General features: G+C 35.6%; 1 protein-coding gene across 1 annotated transcript; it reads left to right on the forward strand.

Annotated features, from left to right (window-relative positions):
• Positions 1 to 861: 861 nt before the first annotated feature.
• LOC128237945 (uncharacterized) lies at positions 862 to 10,547 on the forward strand. Its single transcript, XM_052953519.1, has 5 exons — positions 862 to 1,188; positions 7,762 to 7,863; positions 8,927 to 9,016; positions 9,872 to 9,983; positions 10,439 to 10,547. The coding sequence occupies exons 1-5, from the start codon at positions 862 to 864 to the stop codon at positions 10,507 to 10,509; spliced, it is 702 nt and encodes a 233-aa protein (XP_052809479.1). The 3' UTR covers positions 10,510 to 10,547.
• The last annotated feature ends 2,714 nt before the right edge of the window (positions 10,548 to 13,261 follow it).

The raw sequence follows: 13,261 nt of genomic DNA on the forward strand, positions 1-13,261 counted from the left end.
TTGAAAAGCTTCGCAAAAGCTGCGTTTTTTCTTCGTAATTTTGAAAAGCTTCGCAAAAGCTGCGTCTTTTTATTGAGAAGGTTCGCTTTTCGTAAAAAAGCTTCGCAAAAGCTTCGTCTTTTCAAAAAGCTTCGTCTTTCTGTTTAAGCCCTAATTTTCATAAATGAAAGCTTCGTCTTTTACATAAAAAGCTTCGTCTTTTTGAAGTTTGAGATGGCAAATATTTATGAGAACAGACGAAGCTTTTCAAACAAAAGACGAAGCTTTACAAACAAAAGACGAAGCTTTTTTAGGGTAAAAATTCAGTACTCGATTTTTTAAGATAGTGAAGGTTGAACAATAGTTCATACATTGTAACTTGTATGTCATTAATAAATAAGGCCGAAAAAAACAATTTTGGTTTGGGTTACCTGCCCCTACTGTTAACAGTTTCTATAGTCACTTTTAAACAATGTATCTAAAAAAGTTTGTGTTTTTATATATGCTATTTAAACCCTTTAAAGCTTTTTACTGAAGAACTCAATTTTCCAATGATAAAATTTTAAAAAGCCTACCTACCCTACCAACTTCTGAAATGGATGTAACTCTAACCAAACCATTTTTTGGCCTAGTAAGCTGAATCAAATCTTTGAAAAAAACAACAAGAAAAAGACAACATTAAGTAATGATTTTAATGACAAATTGCAAATAGTATGCTAATAATATTCTAATATTTATGACAATGCTCAAATTCTTACATTGTTTGAAACATAGGATACACCAGGGAATATGTTACATATAATGTAGCATGTTCATATTAGAGGGAATCATAATAGCATATATATATATATGATAAAAAGTAATGCTTTTAAACACTCAGTTATGCACCTATCAATAATTTGCCCCAGGGGGGGGGGGGGCGGCGGGCATACACGGCACTTTAGACAGAAGACAATTCCCGACAGGCGGGAATTTGACACGCCGAATAATTCCGGGTCCCGGGTTTTAGACATAAGACGGATTTTACATCTCGGTACCCGGAGTTGTATAGACAACCGTATTTCGTATCCCGGTACCCGGAGTTTAGACAACTGTACTGTCGCACTAAAAAAATGGCGGACAAACTTTCACACGTTTCATCCTTCTCAGTTAAAGAGATGTGTGAATGGGTGGATAGCATCTCAAAAGATCTCACAACCATATTTAAAGGTACAGTATTAAATATAAACAGGAAATGTTCATCATTACTATAATTTATTTTGGCATATCGTATTAAAGTTCCATTCTATTGCCATGTGTTTTTGCGCGCGCTGTCCTTTACGATTTTGACATAAAGTCCGTTTTGATCAATTTCTTCTTTTGTCACTATGTTTTCAAATGCCCTCTGCTGCAGTCTCGTCAAAAAAGCGTCTATATGAGGGAGAGGGTTTTTAAAAAAATGACCGTTTGTCATATTATAACATGAAATTTTCATGTTATAATATGACAAACGGTCATTTTTTCATTGAAAATAATTAACATGATTATCATTATAGACCCACTCATTGACCTCATTCATATTTGGATTACCTGCCCTTGTAATTGGCTATATCATAGAATATTATTGCAATTTTCGATGTTTAATACACTTGTTTGTGCAGTGTTTTCGATATTCCGCCCTAAATATACGTCTGTAGCAGGGTATTAATCTTAATAGCCCCGTAATTATAATATTTATGCATTTATGCCCATAAGAAGAATAAATCGCTTCTTTGGATATCTTTTTTCAGATTTTTTGTTATGCTGCAACAACTATATATTAACAAAAAAGGTAATTAAATGTGAACTCACAAATGGTATAATACTAGCAAAATATTTCAGTACTGTATGCTATGGTGATGGTGTGATAAAAGTAGTGCAAAGTATTCTGTGTTTCGAGCAACCTGACCTTATATACTTTCTTATTAATAAAAATGTCCAGGACTCCTAAAGCTTTTACAAATATATAGGGGGAGGCACTTAATAATACAATTGAACGTGTATATACATCCATCTGTTTATTTTATGGACTGCAAATTAGTCATGCATTGTGAAAATTTTCAAATAATGTGGCACAACTCATTTATGTTTCCAAAATGAAGACACCACCCAGATCCCTACCTAAAAGGTTTGACAAGGTCACCCTGAGACGTTAACTGTCGTCTCCTTTGTACTTTGTCACACACACACTAAGAGGTTACAGGTCAAAAATAAAAAATATGCATGTTTTTGGTGACAAAAGGGTGATGAGATCTCATTAAAAGGGCCTCATCACATCAGATAGAATTGACAGAAATAAAAAAATCATGATACTTTTACCTGTCCAACTCAATGAGTCTCAAGAGAAAATGAATTGAAACCATCTACACAAAATTTTGTAAACTAGCCACAATTACCTGTGTGCGGATTTGTTTGGTTGCAGACTGCTGAAACACATGTTTTGCCTTATTTTTATATATATATATGTAAATTAATCCTATCCTTGCTTAGCTAGATACTAATTACATTCTGATATATGAATGGTATATATTGTAGCATGCTTTTAAAAACTATCTCTGTCTGCTAACTTGTCTTGTCATACTGAATGCTCTGCAGAAGCGCCAGCGGCCAGCAACTTTTCTGGGTATTTAAAAAATGTAGCATTTTTTGCCCCATAAATTGGCTACGTAAATTGCTCCAAAGTTGTGGACTGTCCATTTGAGGGAGTCAACGTCATACACTTTTATGACTAAAACTTCCTAGCAAACACAAGACGTTGATACAACATCGGATCTAGGTAGGATCTAGGGTGTGACGTTGGCAACTTAACTTCAATGTCAAAACGGCTTCACATTTAATATGATGATCATCCTGTCATACCGACGTTGTTTTTTAGGCTTAGTTCGTCACGACACAAATACAACGTCGCGTTCATAATGTCAGAAATACGACGTCCAATCAACGTATGTTTCTGACTTGTAGACATCTGGTACTGTTCAATATCATTAGTATTCTAAATTAATATTTCTTAAATCGATTTTGAAGCCAATTTCTGTAATTCAAACGCGAACATAGAGCCGATTTATGCCGTGAAAAGTGGAGATAAGTTTAAACATTAATGTACGGTTTCCGATTGGAATTGTTCATACTTTTTTGCATACAAATGCTGTTACAATTTTTAAACATAATCCAATGTTAAAAAAAAACAACTGAACTTTTTGTCTGAGTGTCAAACAGCTTTGATCCAAATCAGACTTGCTGTCTGATCTGGATCCGAGCTGTTTGAATTATCATTGTAGCCGCAAATAGCAGACTAAGTTAATTCAAATGTACACAGTCTCATTTTCACTCATAACGATTTTTCTACAAACCAGGACTTGTCTCTATCTGTTTTCAACTCTTTAATGCTTGTATGGGACTTTTGGCTACTCTATTTATAATGTTTAATTATTATTATTCACATGGCATGGCTTACATGTAAAAATTTATTTGACCAATGTTACAGAGAACTAACAAAGATTTCATCTGCTCTAGCTGTCAATATACTTGATATTTTGATCATAGGTGGATGTCTTAAGTTTAGGATCCATATTCTGTTTATATATGACACTTTATATGTCCGATGGCTATTAAACACTTCAACTTGGAAAAGCAAGCAATATCTCATTTAATTAGCAATTGTTAACAATTAAAAGCCAGTTTAACAGTTTCTCCTCATTTCTGTTTATAATATTGTCATTATGGTTACAGGTAATTAATGTTGTTTCACATCTTAAAACCGTAAATTTGTTCATGTAAAGAATTGTCATTATTGAGTGTTCTGATTCAGAATGATACCAAAACTGTACATGCAACCTTTTAAATTGCATTTGTGTCTATTCCAGAGAATGACATAGATGGCCAAGGGCTTCTGGCAGTGGTGGAAGATGACACATTATTCAAAGAGTTGGTGCCAAAACTGGTTCTTAGGGCCAAACTGAAACAAGGGCTCTTTTCAGAAAAACGGGTAAGGTTCATTTAAGGAATGAAGAGATTTTTTTAACTTTGCATCGAGGTATGAAATCCAAAACCTGATCACATACTATGAAACCCCGAAGCAAAGTTAAAAAAATATCTTCATTCCTTATAATTAAGGGTTAAAAGCAGTGAATAATAAAACAATATGGTATAGATCTACAACGTTATTTTCAAGTCACTTGTTTACCAACAAAATTACGTCAACGTCATCGCGCTTGCATTCTATTATGTTATCAAAATTGGAACTCAAAAACATTGACCAATCACTAAAAAGCAATGGAGATGAAAACAAACAAAACTAAATTATTATGTTTTGTTTTTGTTGGGCTTTACATCACTTCGACAGTAGTTCAGTCATTTCGCAACGCCCGGCTAATAACTAGTGGATGAAGACCCCAGAAACCCGTCTAGAGTTGCACGGACAGGCAACCGGGTAAAGCTTCCTCACATAATGATTTTCACCCCGGACGAGGCTCGAACCCACAGCAGTGAGGGACAAAGGTATTTAAGTCGGAGACTAACCCCTCGGCCACGGCAGACCCGGATCATTATGGATCTGCATTGTATTTATCTAAACCTGTTAAGTCCAACCTATGGACACATTTTCTAGTTTCTTTTAATAGAACTAACATTACAGAATATTAACACGGACATTCCCAGATATGTCAGTGTGGGTGTGGGGGGTGGGGGGGAGAGACATTTGTTTTCTATGAAAATAATTTCTAAATTCAATGTGCGGAATTTATTCAATGAATTTTCAGGTTAGAAGTACTTTCATCTTTCAGAAACTTGAAGCGGCACCTGAACCTGAAGTGGAGAAAACCACACCAAAGGAAAAACTGACAAAACCAACGACAAAACCATACAAGAAACTGTGCGTTAAAAACGGCAAATGGGAATTGGAAACCGTTCAGAGTTTGGTAAATAATATTGATTGACCCTAAATAAAATGTTGAAATTTGTAGGTTGATTCTTGTTGAGACTGCTTGCGGTGTGCTGGACATAATAACCACAATGGCGCTGGCCAGGCTTAAAATTTATCATGGAGAAAGGGATTTTAAAATAACTTGGTGTAAATATTTGTTACAAATAGACGATGTGTTGCATGCAAGACCCAGGTCACTTTCTCAAAGGTCAATGTTACACCTGGAGGTGTGGATGTAAAAGCTAGTTTGTGGATGTAAAAGCTAGTTTAAACCATTCAACCGATTTCGAAATTACTTGCTATAATGCATAAATGTTAACCATAGTAAGACTATCAATCCTGGGTTAGAAACTAGTACTAGACACCAACCTCTATCAGCAACTACTTACTGTACCACATACAGTCGAACTTCGATAGGTCAATCACAGTTTGCTCGAAACCCCATTAAACTCGAACTGAAACCAAAGTCTTGAGAGACAAAATTGAATTCTAAATAGGCCCAGTATGGCTCCAGAGTTATGCCTCGGCGTCTAATCTGGAGCCATGCTGCTTGCTATTTAGACCAATGTGCTTTATTAAACACATGATATAAGGTATTACATAACTTCGGTTAAGTCGAGCTAATTTTGAGCGTCCCAATGAGCTTGACCTAAAAAAAGTTTGACTGTAAAAAGAAAAGGGTCATAGGAGGGTTCAAACATGTGACCATCTTCTTGCCTCATAAATCGATTCACCTAAGTAAATAAATGCCCAACATACCATGTGATATTTCTTCTTTGCTCGTCACTTTTTCAAAGAAAAAGTCGAGTTATTGTGATCGCATTGGCTTCGTCTGCGTCCTAAAACTTTAACCTCACCTTATAACTCAATAACCATTCAACATTTACAAATGAACTTTGTAAAACATGATCCCAGGAACAATGCGCCTTAAATAATTATACAGTTATGCCCCCACAAAATGGTGGCATATAGGGTTGCCCTTGTCTGTACGTACATCTGTCCGTCCGTCCGTCCATCCGTACGTACGTCCCGAAGATTTTGTTCCGATCTAATTCTTGAACAGTATTTGTCCAATCGTCACCAAACTTAACACACATGTTTGTGACCATAATATCTTGATCAAGTTCGATAGCCATGTAAATCGCTTAAGTCATTTAGGAGTTACGGCCCTTTATTTGCAAAAAATTGTTTGTCCAATCCTCACCAAACTTTACACATATGTTTGTGACCATAATATCTTGATCAAGTTCGATAGCCATGATAATCACTTTAGTCATTAAGGAGTTACGGCCCTTTATTTGAAGAAAAAAATCGACTTGAAAAATATCTTGTCTGGGCCCTTTCTGGAAAAGTATTTGTCCAATCATCACCAAACTTTACACACATGTTTGTGACCGTAATATCTTGATCAAGTTCGATAGCCATGTAAATCGCTTAAGTTATAAAGGAGTAACGGCCCTTTATTTGAAAAAAAAATGACTTTAAAATATCTTTGCCCTTTCTGGAAAAGTATTCGAGTTCATTTCAGTAATAAGCCATGAAACTTTATACAAGTATTAACCCTTAACGTTGCAAGCATGATATTGCTTTATAATATGCAAACTGCATAGATCCAGATGACATGACAACTATATCTGTCTAATCTGGGGCCTAAGCCGTTACAGTGGAAATATCTTGTGTGGCAAACTTCTACACTGTTAGGAGCACTTGCCTCAAACATTCACAGATGTTTATCCTATATGTGCAGATTATCCTGAATAATCATTATGGCTCTTACTTTCTGTGACAAAAAAACTGAAGTGGGGGCATCTGTGTCCTATGGACACATTTCTAGTTGGACTTGGAAAAATCGTCAAAAAACTTTAACCTTACCTTTTAACTCAAAAACCGTTCTTCATTTTCAAATGAAACTTGGTACACATGTTCTTAAGAACAATGTGCATGTCTATACCAAATCAAAGAACTCTTGCTTTTATGATTTTTCAGTTATGCCCCTTTTTGAACTTTGAAAATTGTCACAAAACATAAATTTTACCCATAACTCTAAAACCATTCAACATATTCAAATGAAACTTGGTACCCATTCAACATATTAAAATGAAACTTGGTACACATGTTCCTAGAAACAATATGCATGTCTATACCAAGTCACATAACTAATAGTTGACCTAAACCAAAGTCTTTTAAAGAATGATGATATCTATAAAAAAAATTGGGCCCCAGGGGCGGGGCCAGTTTTCCTTATACGCCTATATCTATTTTTGTGATGGTTCTTTTGTAGGTCAAGTTCTCACTCTAGAGATTAAATGCCATGGTCCTTCGAGATCATGAATTTCAATGCGTTTAGTTTTGAAGATTGAATACCGCTTCAGCCGGTGCTAGGGGGCGTGAGTAGTGTTGCATCGTTAATTACTACTCATGAACAGACTCAATAAAACCGAGTCTGCAATTTTCTCTATATGAGTTGTTTTTCTTGATCTTGAAGGATCACCCTTTTACATAATTTATAGAAATAATTTGTTATATAATATGATATCATAATCTGTTTATTACTTGACCCAGTGTATTGATATTTACAACTTGCAATCCTTATGACAAAACCTTCACTTTGAATTGTTCATTTGTCCCCTGGACCACAGCCCTGGTGCCTGGGGCAGACTGGGTTGGATCATAGTTCTTTTTTATTTTTTGTATTTCTTTTTGTTTAACCCTTTACAAAGGTCATCTTTTAAACCATTTCATGTTTCAACGTTTTAACTTACCTACAAACATTCAGCGTGGTGATGCGCAATGGCTTGCATTGACAAATTCTTGTTTCAATTGTTCTATCAATTTGTTTATAGGGAGTCGAGTTGCCACCCTCTGACGTTTTACAGAGGGCACATACAGATGGCAGTACAGATGCAGCCCTACTTAGTAAAGAGTGTACTTTACCAGTGGGAGAGGTTTGTATCAACCACTTTAGCCGGCCTCAATAGTTATGCCCCCCACAAAGTGGGAGGCATATAGTGATTGCACTGTCTGTCCGTCCATTCGTTCGTTCGTTCGTTCGTCCGTCCCGTTTCGTGTCTTAGCCATAACTTCTATATTATTGAATGGATTTGAATCAAACTTCACAGAATTGTAAAGCACCATGTTTCTAGGATATAGATGCTTAACGCAGGTAAAACCCTGTTTAAATCTTAGAAAAGAATAATGGGGATCACCTGTCACTTCAGAAGTATCAGTTATTATGCAAAACGACCCATACTTTTGCTATTTTTGCTATTAAACTAGCTTCGAATGAAGTATTAAACATTTTTGACTTTACAACAGTTGATTGATTGATTGGGATATAACGCCGTTTTTAACAATTTCTCAGTCATATCACGGTGGCCAGTTCACCTACTCATGTGTTTCCTGGTTTTCTCACACCAGTAATTCACACAACAATCTCCCCAAGACGAATGACGTTTGTTGCAATGACTTTTTTCAAAGGTCGGAAAGAAAGTTGGCCTAGCAGGGATTCAAACTCAAAGCCCCTAAATTGGCAACCCGCATTGTTACCGACTGAGCTACTGGGACTCGACGTCTCTACAACAGTATATTTCCATAAATATTTCCTACCGTGAACTAATGCAACCCCTCGTGATGCTGCAATTGTGAATTTCGGTTATCATTCTGCCCACAAGGGTAGCTGTGGTCGAGTTGGTAAGATTATTATATGGAGCTATAATCTGTTTCTTCCATTCCCTAGCATGCATAGTTGGTTTACAGAATCGACAGATTGAGCCATAAAAAATCTAATAAATGGTCTTTAATAGAGCAGTATCGTTTAAAGTTTCAAATACATTGATTTGTTTGTAATTGGGTCAATATGGTTAAGGCTATGCCGGACGCGTTTTTTCATCTTTAATGGTATATTTTTGTTTAATTAAAATTTAATTTAATCTATGTGCGCTATATTTAGGTGTTTGTTCCAAATTGATAAATGTGAATTTATTAAATGTTGATTTTGTATGGAAACAGGTTAACATTTGGTTGGAGCACCTCAACAATGTCGCTGCAAACAGAGAAAGGGGCCAGGCAAAGGCTGCAGAGACACGGTCTCTGAAAAAGGTAAAGCATTCACATCATGACAGGTACATCAAGAACAAATGTCTCAACAATAAAGAAGTGGCTTTACATTAACATGTCTGATTTGCTTAAATCGAAAACTTTTAAATTGTAAAGAGAATGTCTGTACAAACTGGAACTGAACTCTAATGGCATTTTTTCACCTCCAAACACAACACCCCATATATCTACCATTAGAATTTAAAACAACCTATTTTGTTTTATTTGTTGTCAAAATATATGTTGAAAAGTTTGGTAAAGTCATGTTATAATTTACTAAATAAAGTTAGTTTTCTTATTAGGTAAGCTTTTGTGATCGCACGGTCTCCGTAGTTGTGGTCGTCACGGTTTTATTTATAGCAATTGCTTCAGATGACTCCTGAACCAATGGTCGAATTTCAAAATATTTTCCTTGGGTGACCCTCTACCAAGTCTCAGATTAAATCTTTTCATCTACGTTGAATAATTAAGGTCCCTAGGTCAAATCTTAAAAAAAACGTTTTATACTCTCTACATGCCACATTTAACATCCAATCCTCATGTATGAAATACGGGCAAAATGTGAGTCTACATGAAATGTAGGCTAAGTTTGAATTTGGGTTGCGTGGGGTTAAAAACTATGTATTCGGTCAAATTTTAGTAAAACCTTGTATACACTTCAAAGGCCACATTTTTCACCCAAACATACTGGTATTTTGTCAGAATGTTTGTTTCCATACAACTACCGGTACTACAAGGAACTACTGATACTGTTGCTCCTCCTCTGTCATGGGAATGTCTAAGTCTTTGTATTGTGATCTCAGGCTAGCGATATAGGGACTATTGGCTCTCTTGTTAAATAAAGCTTTGTTTTTCTAGAAAGAGTTGAGGACAGAGACAACTCCTGGTGGTGCTGCCACATCGACTGCGACTACCCATAGAAGTTCCGCTAGGAGCCCAAACCATAGCCAGGCTCAGAGTGCACCAGACAGTGAGTACCCATGCTACTCAGCTTAATAGTTATATATTTTACATATAATATTAGAATATTTATACTCCCAAAAAGTCAGAATTTTTTTTATATATTTTTTTTTTGGGGGGGGGGGGTTATGTAGGAATATGTCCATAACATCTTTTCAGTGCAACTCCTCCTAAACCGCGCAATGACTTTTGTTTAAACTTTACTCAAAAGGAGTACATGATATGTAGATTTTAAGAGTTGTATTGTCTATTCAGCACTATACTTTATGTATGTATAAATATTTTAAGTTTACATAAAACCCTTTATAATACACAGCTGGAATCAAAATATACTTATAAATTACTTTAGTGCAATTGTATACTCAAATCACCATGTACTCCTGCCAAAGCATGGTTATTATCTATCCCAGGTACCACAACCTGCATACTATAAAATCATGCTTAATTGAGTAACTTCTGTTTCAGATATCATGGTAGATGTTTCGAGGTTTGGACGGAGGAGGGTACCAAAAAGATTTGATGAATATATTATGTAAAAACAATAAAAATAAAAATAAAAAATGAAGTTCACAATGTTCTATATATTTTTGATCCTAGTGATTGGTCTATTTTTAGATCACCTAGAGCCAAAGGCTCAAGGTGAGCTATTCTGATCACTGCCCACTTTCATCCAAGTTTTCACAGGAATGTTCCTTTGGTGGACCTCTTTCAAAAATGTACTGGCCTGGCACGGCTTTCACAAAGCATCTCGAGTCGATATCTTGCTAAAACTAAAATTTCAACATTGGATATCTCATTCAATTGTATTGCCACTGCACTAAATTTGTGTCTGCTTGTGAAACTCCCATGTTTCACAGGCAGACAAAATTATTAGCAATAATATTGAGGTCATTAATTGATATTGAAATTTTGAGTTTGAGCACGATCTCGACTCAAGTCGCTTTGTGGAAGACAGGCCTGGTACTGGTTTGTTTTAAATACCAGGGATCATGAAAAAGTAATCTGTTGCCGTGATATAACTGAAATAATGTTGAAAATGGCGTAACACTCACCCCACACTCCTCAAAAAAACACAACAATATTAAAAACAAACACAACAAAACAAACATTTTCTTCAAGCTCTTTCATTTAATATCAAATACAGTGGTGTTTTTTGCTCCTGAACAGAGAAATAAGAAAATGAATGCAAACTATTTGTAACATTTAAAACATTTAAAACAAAAAAAAGCCTACAGAAAAGGGTTAACCAGCTAACAACAAAAAGTTAGTGCATTTTTATACACCAAACTGTTAGTGCATTTTATACATTTATTCTTGCTTGAGGGAACCATGTTACTGATTTTTTTAAAAAGAGGTTTAGTTTCATTATTACTCCAAATGTGGTATTTATATCCCCTGTGATTTCCAAATATATGTTATAAAATTCATTTAAAGGCAAATTGCAAAAGTATCAAGGTATGAAATGCGACAAACAAATATGTGTTGGGGTTGCCCCTTTCTGTAGGACAATTTTTTTTTTTAAACGGCGCATTCAATGTGTACTTTATCTCTTCACATCCAAATAATTTTATTGACTTTGTCATTGCATGACAGAGATAATAATTGAGACCTTTCTAAAAATGTATACTTTTATATACTTTCTGACATTCTTTTTTAAGTTCCAAAATATAGCAAAGGGTAGTCATCCCTTTGAATATAAAAACAGTAATGCTGAAGTCATTTATTTTATAAAGTTTTGTTTTATTAAACCTAGGAAGTAGGTAGGGAAACGTTTTGATGTGCTTTCCATCAGAATAGATAAAATGGTGCAACTTTTTTCTCCATATATTTAAAAAGCATTGGTTGGAATGAATAAAACAACTGTCATCTGGATGACATTTCTGGCTGGCTGACTTCTAGCTCTTTCATGTCGGGTGAAAAAATGCTTATCTGGCAATATTGGCACTAGGTTTGCCTTCATCCATCTATCCCCGGGACATTAGATACACAAAGCATCTCCCACTATGGGGATTTAGACAAAAGTATTGGCTCCAGGGTGGGGAATTAGACACCCAAAAGGAAAACTTGTCTAATTCCCCTGGGTCTGCCCGCCGCCCCCCCCCCCCCCCTGGGGCAAAATATTGATAGGTGCATTATTGTTAGCATAAAAAACTGAATGATCTGCATTATGTCCAAATGGTTACATCATTATGGTGTTTATAAAAATGAAATACATGCAACATTTGATTTACATCTTTGCCAATTGGATTTAACCTTAATATAAAACGGATCAAAAATTTAACAAAATGCTAAAAACTATGTAGCTATGGGAATTGAGAATAATTAAATAGCTTCCCTCATTACATTATCAAAATCTTGAAAGGGTCAAGGCATGAAAGCCATTTTTATGCCATAAAAAATAATGAAAGGTTCACGGGCAAAGATACACAACCATAACAACTACAAAATTATGATAACATATGAATTTGTAATTATGTTCATGCACAAGCTTATAATTGGTAAAACAATTCTAAATATCGACTATTTTAAACACATTGTGTGACTGTAACTTCAATGCCATTTCAACATAAAAATTGTTAACTATCGACACTGGCGATACAGGTTAGGTAGTCTAGCAATACACTCATTACTTCCATCCATAAACAGAAGTTTTTCAATCATGTCATTTACAGGTACAATACTTGAATGTCCAGTTCTTTTGACTTTAACTATGTGTTGAACACCAGTTACAAGAAGTCCAGCAACTTCAAGGTCCTGCAGTTTTGCATAACATATTCCAGACAATTCATTGAGATAGAACTGTTCTATCAACCCAACCCTCCTTTCATTTTCCATCTGATCAAACAACACTACATTGCACTGCCTTTTCTCAATTCTTTTATAGTTTTTTCGAGTAAAAAATCTGTCTATGGTACTGGTACTGGTTTGCCAGCTATTTCACAGTTTGTGACCTGCATCAGTGTCTTGACTCTTCTCCCTGAAGATAGCATGTCTTTTGTAAACTCTTTCAGAGATTTATCAGCTATGTTTGAAGCATCATGTTTAAGTTGCTTAAGTCCATGTAGCATGCTCAGTAGCTGCATGCAGACATTTCCTGTGCCATGAGCTGAAGGCAGAAGCCAACCATTTAAGTCCTCAAAGGCAAAGCATGGCCATGCCCACAGTGGTTCATGTTTTTTAGCATACCAAGCCAGATGACTTCCTATGTTGTGGACATTCAACCTTGTGTTGTTGGTTCCATACAGGATTTCAAAGCCTTTATAGAATGCTGACAGGTCCTTTTCAGCC

This window comes from Mya arenaria, chromosome 6 (assembly GCF_026914265.1).
Source record: "Mya arenaria isolate MELC-2E11 chromosome 6, ASM2691426v1".
NCBI classification, from domain to species: domain Eukaryota; kingdom Metazoa; phylum Mollusca; class Bivalvia; order Myida; family Myidae; genus Mya; species Mya arenaria.